General features: G+C 51.0%; 1 protein-coding gene across 1 annotated transcript; it reads right to left on the bottom strand.

The window, feature by feature from the left end:
* Nucleotides 1-4305: 4305 nt before the first annotated feature.
* Nucleotides 4306-6286, bottom strand: ID3 (inhibitor of DNA binding 3, HLH protein). The gene is made up of 3 exons (XM_036256470.1): nt 5941-6286; nt 5739-5821; nt 4306-5196 (listed from the first exon to the last, which is right to left on the bottom strand). Exons 1-2 carry the CDS (start codon nt 6238-6240, stop codon nt 5762-5764), a joined length of 360 nt encoding a protein of 119 aa, XP_036112363.1. The 5' UTR covers nt 6241-6286; the 3' UTR covers nt 4306-5196; nt 5739-5761.
* Between the last annotated feature and the right edge of the window lie 2238 nt (nt 6287-8524).

Genomic DNA, 8524 nt, shown 5'->3' with positions numbered 1-8524 from the left:
TGTTATTTATTTTAATTTTTTTTCATTATTAATTTTGAGAGAGAGAGAAAGGGAGAGGAAGAGATAGAAACATCAATGAGAGAGAACATCGATTGGCCACCTCCTGCATGCCCCCCACTGAGGATCAGGCCCACAACCTGGGCATGTGCCCTGACCAGGAATTGAACTGGCAACCTCTTGGTGCATGGGTCCATGCTCAACCACTGAGCCACACCAGCTCCTCTCTTGACTACCAACTTGCTGTGTATCTGAGTAGGCTCCTTCCCCTCTCAGATCACATTTATGACCTTTTTAGGGCCCTTCTGTCCTTGACACACTTTAGATTTATGAACAAATGACACAAGGTACCGGGAAGAGCACTAACTTACTTGTTAAATATGGGTGGCTCCAGGCTTGGTTGGCGGAAGCCCAAGGTCTTCCTACCATGGCCAGTGTTACTGCCAGTCTGGGCTCACTTTGGCCACAGTCTGGCCCAATGAGGGCTTCTGCCTCCAGCTTTTGGCACAAAGCAGGAGCAGGATGGTGTTGAGGAGGAGAGGGAGTGTCCCCAGACGGCAGGTCAGTTCCACCACCACCTGGGTGGTGTATGGAGAGACTATGGTCAGCCCCCAGCCAAGGAGAGATGTGGATCTGAATTCAGAGTGCTACAGCGCCCCCCTCCCCTTACTTGGCTTGTCAAAGGCAACCCCCAAATCCTGGTCTCAGGGTGAGTTACTACCCTGATCCAGACGGTCCACGGACCCTACCCAAAGACTGACTCACTAACCTTGGCCACTGATGCTACTCAGACTAACCCTCACACCCTGTCTATTAACCCGGGCCACTGACTGCTGCCAACTTCTACCCACACTTATCCCCAAACCCTGCCTCAGCCACGCTGAACCCCAACTCTGGCCACACTTGGCCCCTCACTCTTTCATACTGGCCCCTGATTGTGGTCACTAAGCGACCCCCTGCCCCAGCCACTAACTGACCCTTACCAGGAGAAATAATCAGAGAACAATTAAAGCTTAAACTCTAAGTGAAATAGGACATTAGAGAGGAAAGACTGAGGCGGTTGGGGAGGGACACGGGTGGACGGCAGAGGCTTCCCGGAGGACCCCAGTGGGCCTCGGGCCACACTCACAAGGTCGGAGAGGCCTTGTGCGGGGCACATCGCAGGCGCTCGAGGAATGCGAGTTGCCTGACAGAATGAAGGAAGGAAGGAACGGGGTGCGATCCAGGGCTGCCGCTCAGCCGGGGCAAAACTGCAAAACTGCCGAGGCAGGAAGCAGGGTGGGGGCGCGCCGAGGCTGCAGCGGCCCGAGCGCAGCTGGGGGCAGCGGGAGAGCAGTTGGGTCAGCGACTCTGCTGGGTGGGGGGCCCCCCAGGCCGGGAGGCTGGGAACCGGGAGGCCACGCTGCTGGCAGAGCGGCGGGGGCGCCGCGAGACTCCGGATGGGCTGGGAGCCCCGCCCGCAGGCTGCGGAGGGAGCCGGAGCCAGAGCGGAGCCAGAGCTCAGACATCCGGGCGCCAGCGAACACCTGCGAGCGGCCCCCAGGGCCCGCGGGGGGAGCGCGGGTCGCCGGGCCGGGGGCGGGACGAGGGGCGGGGCCACTCGGCTCTGCACTGCCGGGCTCGGGTCCACGTGGGTCGAGGCTCCGCCCCTGCCCCGCCAGCTAGAAGCGGTCGTTGAGCAGCTCTCTACTTGCTGGGCTGGGAGCGGGCAGAGGGGACCCTGAGAGGGATCTGTGAGGGAAAGAGGACAGCAGGAGGTTTTAGGGTGTAGCCTGGGGAATGGAGAAGAATGGTGGCCATGAGAGGTGATGAGGCCAGGAAGACAGACAGAAGACTGTCTGGTGCATCCACAGCTAGGAAGAGCTAGAACTGGCTTGTAGGAAGGGCACCACCATCTCCCATGTCGCAGGCATGGATTCGAATCCCTGCTTTGCTGCTTAGGAGCTGTGTGGATAAGTTACTTTGCCTGTTTATTTTTTTATTTACAAAGTAAAAATTCCTTCCAAATGTCCATATATCCGAGTGATGCGATAAAGCCTGTTAAGACACGCATTTAATAGTGAACTTTGTATTTCAGGGAGCCTTGTAGATGCTTTAGGCCTGCTATCTACTCTGAACCACAAACCTGCAATAGAGGGACCATCATCCTTTGACAAATGAAAGGGACACCTAGGATGGCCTTAGGGCTTTCCTTCAGCAAGCACCCACTAGAGACCAAATATTTGCCAGGCCAAGGGAATGGTGAGGGAAAAGAGCTGGCCTGGAGTAGAGGTGAGAACATGGGCTTTGAAGCTACATGAAGATGGGTTTACTACTCCTTGCTGTGTGACGTGGATCAAGTTATTCAGCCTCTCTGGATCTGTTTTCTCTATAAAATGGAAATAATGATACTTTTCTGGATTGTGATGAGGATTAGAAAAAACATAAAGTAGAGCCTGGCACTTGGAAAGTACTGGATAGGTGGTTATGACAGAAGACACTGTCCTCTTTCTGAGAGTTTCCCGACCTTAGGGCCAAATTGCTTTCACTCTCTAAGGACTAATGAATTGGTGTGCTGGTTTCAGCTTTTGTCTCAGCCACCTGAACAGCTCAGTCTCAGCAGACCCAACAGGCAATTTCCTTGGAATTAGCTTAATAATACCTTGTAGGTGTGTGATGCATTTCAAAGAACTTTCCCACCATTATCTTCTGTCCAGGGAGGCAGCAGTACCAGAACCACCAGCTGCTGGGCAAGGGAGGAGAGGGGGTTGGAGAGGTGAAGTGGCTTGCTCTTTCTAGCCTTCCACAGCCCTGAAACTTCTGAGCAAGCAGGAAGCAGCATGCTGTGACAAAAAGGGTATATAGAAGGTTGAGTTCAGTGCCTGGCTCTACTGCAACTAATGGTGTAATGTGGGGCCAAGTGCCTCAGAACTGGAACAAGATCAGCAACTTTATACAGATGTGAAAACTGAGGCTCAGTTATACAGCTAGTATGTGGCAGAACAAAAATTTGCACCCTTGTGTGGCTGTCCCCAGAGCCAGCACATCATACCTAACTAATGAGCCAAGGTAGACAGACCCAACCTGGGTCTTATTCCTCTTGGTTTGAGGCAAGAGTTCCTCCTATGAAGACCGAGGGCTTCCCAGGGGATTGGAGATCTGCTATTGCTTTGCAAAGTTGTGTGTGTATATTTGTGTGTGTTTATGTTCTAAAGAGAGTGTTCATACCTCTATCAGATCATCAGAAGAGTCCAGGAAACAGTTGAGAACCACTGGTCGGCAGAGACAGGATGGTTGTCTCCCCACATGCCCCTGTTCACCCCTGAAAGCTCACCAGGGTTAAGGCATAAAGGGTGATGATGTGAGCTGTTTGTTATGAAATATTAAAATAATTCATGCCAGGGGCCAACACACAGATGAGATCATATCATAAACAGGAATCAAGTGAGGCCAGATGCCTATGGAACCCACCTGAGGAGCTGCCAGGTAGGGGGCAAAGTGACATGGGGTAGGGGCCTGGCCCCAAGGAATATCCAGTCTCAAGTCTGCTCCTGTCTGTAACCATGTTAGTCACTGTAGTTAAGATTAAAATTCCATCTCTGCCTCTCAAGGGGCTGATAATTTGGCTCAGACCCATTATCCACTGAGCCTCAGTTTCTCCATTTCTGAAATAAAGATAAAGATGCTTGCTCAGCCCTGGCCGGTTTGGCTCAGCGGTTGGAGCATCGGCCTGCGGTCCAGAGAGACCCGGGTTCGGTTCCCGCTAAGGGCACGTACTTCGGTTGCACTTTGTCCCCGGCCCTGGTTGGTCGTGCGGGTGGCAGCCACTCGATGTGTTCCTTCACGTCGATGTTTCTCTCTCTCTCTCTCCCTTCCTCTCTCTCTCCCTCCCACTCTATCTGTACAAAAAATGGAAAAATGTCCTCGGGTGAGGATAAAAGATGCTTGCTCACAGGGAAAGCTCCCAATAGAGATGTATGGGAAGGAAATACCAGAAGGAATGAGGCTGTAGGGCCTCTTCCTCTAATTCCCAGTCCAGGGTCAAAGTCTTCAACTACCTGACGGTAGAGGGACTGGTGACAGTGTTTCTCAAACAGCACCAAATCCTGATCAGAATGTTTGGGATTTGAAGGATGAGACCCCTCTCCTATGTTTCCCAATTCTGAAAGCCCAAGAGGAAGCCAAACCAGGGCGCGTGAGGAGGGAAATGAAACCAAACCCAGTGACCCGTTTATTCATCTCTGAAGTGGGTCTATGAACCACCACCTCTGTTTGAGCACCAGGTGAGGCTCCACTCTTCCACATCCCCTGAGAAAGATATGAATAATTAATGGCATTGAAGCCATCTGCTAGTGTAGCACAAAAGCCCAAGGGGCTTAAGAACTGGGACTCAGACCTGATTTCTATCCTGAGCTCCCAACTTGTTGGGTGAGTTTGTGCTGGTCACTTCCCATCTCCAGCCGTCCCTGATTTGTGAAATGAGGTGCCGGGGCCAGAATAGTCTCTGCACCCAACCCTCAGTGGATGTAGGGCTCCCATACTGAGCCCTTTCTACTCCCCGCTCCACTCCAGTGTTAGCTGGGCATTTTCCCATCTCCCTTTTAAGGGAATAAATAAGTTTCCTTTTGCCAGGTTCCAAGAAGGACATTTATTTCTCCAAAATTCAGCCTTGTGAGAGTGTTAGCACTTAAGTAATTAAATTATATACACAATCGTTTAAAAACCGTTTATTATGCAAAAATGTTAACTTTTATAAAAAGTTTAATAACATACATCGCATTGTTACAGAAAGTCACCTTCCTGCAAAAAGGTACAAAAGCTATATACTCTATTATAGAGTTCATAATCAGGGCAACAGAGCCTTTTTCCGAGGAGACCAGAAGACCAGCTCTACTGCTGCCTTGACAGAGTTTGGAGAGCAGCCACTGCCCCCGCCCCCCCAACACACCCCTCCACACTCTGAAAGACAGTCTTTAAAACTTGGGGGTGGGGTGGGGCTGGGTGACGTTGCCCAGTTGCTGCCCAGAGCAAGCTCTGGCTCTTTAGGCCACCCAAGTTCACAGTCCTTCGCTCCCGGGCGCCTGATCCAGCCTCGAGGCAGGGGTTTGGGAAGTCAAGTGGGCAGGGAGAGGCTGGGGCCCATCCATGCCCTCGGGCTTCGGGCCATAAGAGTCCTGGGGTCCCAGGGTCCCAGGCGGAACGGGCGCCAGCACCTGCGTTCTGGGCGGGGGAGGAAAGAAGACCAGAGAGCCGTCAGTTTCCGCTGAGCGCGTCAAGGCGGGGGGCCGTCCGCAGACTGGCCGGCGCCAGGGAGGAAACTTGCTCTCTACCTCCAGCTGATAACTCCGCGCCCCACGCTGCCCCCACCCAGTTGGCGCCAAAGGACCACAGGCGGAGCTTGCACCACCCTTCCCTCTTGGAATTGACGCTAGTTGGGAGGGGGCTGAGGGAGACAGAGCTCCCTTTACGACTCCAAAGTACTAACAGAACAGCTATTTTATTTAGTCGGACCTGCGCGTACTTTCTTGGGTCTTTAGCCACTGGGGGAAGGCAGCAGCAACGAGCGTTTAAGGTTGAAACGCACACAGAATGAAAACTGGTTCCCTCATTCATTTGATATGACCACGGGCAATTTACTTGCCCCTCTCTGGCCTTGGTTTCTCTAAACAGGGGGTGGTAATCCCTTAAAAGGCCTAAGGTTTACTGTTTAAGTAACACCGCGCCCTTACCCCCACGCCCCCCGAGAAGGTGGAGATACTCACCTTAAGGCGCCAGGACGGCCAGGTCAGTGGCAGAAGCTCCTCTTGTCGTTGGAAATCACAAGTTCTGGAGAGAGCTCGGCTGTCTGAGAGTGAAGGAACAGAGGTGAGAGTTACGCATGTCATTTGGGAGTTCGAGGGGTCCAGCAGCATCCCAGTCCTGGAGCTCAGCCCCAACCCGGCTCCCGCGCACGCCCATGCGTACCTGGATGGGAAGATGCGGGCCGTCTGGTGGTCCAGGAGCGGGCTCGGCCAGGACCACCTGTAGGTCGAGGATGTAGTCGATGACACGCTGCAGGATTTCCACCTGGCTAAGCTGAGTGCCTCGCGGGACTCCGGGTACCAGTTCCCTTAGGCGTGAGTAGCAGTGGTTCATGTCGTCGAGCAGGCTCAGCGGCTCCTCAGCTGCCGGGCCCTTGCCGCGGCCGCGCGCGATGGCTAGACTGCGTTCGGACAGGCAGCACACCGCCTCGTAGCAGCCACGCACCGGGCTTAGCGCCTTCATATTGAGGAATGAAGCTGGAAGTGCCGAAAGGACGAAAGAGCAAAAAAAGAAATCCTATAGCAGCTTGCTATGAGCGCTAGCTCGTCCAGCCGGTACTTATAGAGCCCGCTTAGAAGGCACGCCCCTTTATGCAAAAACAGTCAGCCTCGGCCCGCCTCCGCCGACCTTGGGCGTTCACAACGCGGTTAAATTGCAAACAGGCTGTCGTAGGCCGGTTTGACGCCGAATACCGCGGAGTCGTGGATTCAAAGAATGAGGAAGCGCTGATACTGGGGAGAGGCGGGCCTCTTTGCAAGCAAGGATTCAAAAAATCATTTAAAACTATTAACTTTAAGAATTTGCCTTTTCCTGGCAACGCCCCAGGTCTTTGAGCTCCCCTGCCCCCTGCCAGTCCACCCACAGCCCAACACTAGTTCGAACCCACAGCTCTTCCGAGGTCATAAATCCCTGAACAGTAAAGAAGCTTTTCTTCTTTTTTTTTTAAAGCAAAAGATTTTTCAAGGGAAACTTGTAAGGAATTAGTGCCGCCTTGTTCCCCAATTTGCTGTTGTCTGACCTCCAGACTCACTGGCGTCAGGAATTATCTTGTGACCAGAGGGGAAAAAAATTAATTGCGGTGAAGTTGAGGTTACAATGAAGAAAACAGATTTGGGCTAGGCGCTGAGATTACAGAAGGAGGAGGGGAAAGGGGTTTTGAGTAAAAACACTATTTGAGCAACAGGGGAAAAGAAAAAGAAGTTTGAATCGGTGCTTTTTGCATGGGGAAGGAAAGAGCTCCCACCCTCTGCATAAGGAGCCAGATAAATGCCCAGTTATGTTTTGGAAATGAGTTTGATTATAATTTTGGACAGTGTTTTGAATGGGGAAGGGGGGTGACGGAAGAGATGATAGAGATGATTTCTATATAACCTTTTTAGGAGCCCCCCCCCCCCAGGCAGCAAATCTCTTAACTCTTGCTTCCTCCTTTCTCCCTACTCTCCAAACACCTCTAAGCAGAAAAACAATAGTTCAGTGATACCATAGCTCTATTGTCTATCCCCTTCTGCTATGGAAGGGCACGGCACCTGGACTTGATTATTCTTGGCCTTGCTGAAATAGCTCCAGCTCTATCTGAGAGCCCAGGAAAGGGACCAGAGGACAGGCAAGTTAAGCCCTTTATTGCAACAGGACATTCCATTCAATATTCTCTGCTCCTCTTCTGATCACTTCCGAGAACTTTTGGGAATTAGCAGCCTTAAAAAATGCTGGTTTCCATCTTGACACTGACCAAGTGGGATCCCCCAATGGTTGCTTCCTTAATCAATCAGTTGGAAGCAGTGCCTCCTGCCCTCAAGAATCTCACAATTTGGGAAGACAAGATTAACACAGGAAACAATTAAGAGTTCTATAGTCTGTGGCACTGATTAACAGGACAATGAGAGCCCAGAGCTAGGAGAGTCTCAAAATAGTCATAGTAAAAAGGACATGAGACTGGAAATCAGGAGCCTTAGATGCAACATCCCAGCCCTGCCAATAATATGTCATGTGATCTTGAACAAGCCCAGCTACCCTGGCCTCATTTGCCTTATGAATAAAATGGGGAGATGATGCTAAGTATTTATTTTAAATCATTTCCAACTCTAGAAGTCTAAATCTTTATGATTTTGGACAGGCAGGTGTAGGGTGGTAAAGGGTGCAGAGAGGGGCTATAAAACATGTCCAAAGTCACACCACAAATAATGGCAGAGCCAGACTTGCAATCTTGTTCTTTGCTGTCATACTACAGGGCTTGTGTCCCAAGACGGGTCTTTGAAAGATATGTTTTCAAGGACAGTTTCCTTAGTATAAGAAAAAGGAAGAAAATAACCTGTGAATCGACACGTCAGTCTATATATGCTACATACATGAAATGATGAGCATACCAGCTATTTGGTCATAGAAAGGGGAAATGGTGGCTATGGGGACTTCTGAGTGACAAAATAGAAAGCCCATTCCTTTTCTACCATGAAGGTTTCCATAGTTTGTGCAAAATGGCAAAGCCCAGGAGGTTCTGGACAAATGGTCTTCAGGGCTCGGCAGATTTATGTTCAAATCCCTATTCACTTTTACTAATGATGTGAACTTTGGGTAGGTCACTTCTCTGTGCCTCAATTTCCTAATTTATAAAATGGACCTAATTAGGCCAACCTTATTCCTTCAACAAATAGTTATTGAATGCCTCCTCTCAGCAAGGAACTTGACATACTTTCTCCATCAGATGTTGGTCTCCTTGGTGCCTAGGGACCAAGCATGAGCCAGGTGTGTG

This window comes from Molossus molossus, unplaced genomic scaffold, assembly GCF_014108415.1.
Source record: "Molossus molossus isolate mMolMol1 unplaced genomic scaffold, mMolMol1.p scaffold_m16_p_12, whole genome shotgun sequence".
Taxonomy (NCBI): domain Eukaryota; kingdom Metazoa; phylum Chordata; class Mammalia; order Chiroptera; family Molossidae; genus Molossus; species Molossus molossus.
Note: the sequence above shows the minus strand (reverse complement) of the source record. Positions and strands in the feature narration are given on the sequence as shown.

What these genes read in the sequence shown, in the direction of transcription:
- ID3 (XM_036256470.1), bottom strand. Translation starts at nt 6,240, where the DNA reads ATGAAGGCGCTAAGCCCGGTGCGTGGCTGCTACGAGGCGGTGTGCTGC. An exon ending in GCCCGCATCTTCCCATCCAG is followed by an intron (nt 5,822 to 5,940) that starts GTACGCATGGGC and finishes CTTCACTCTCAG; the next exon opens with ACAGCCGAGCTCTCTCCAGA.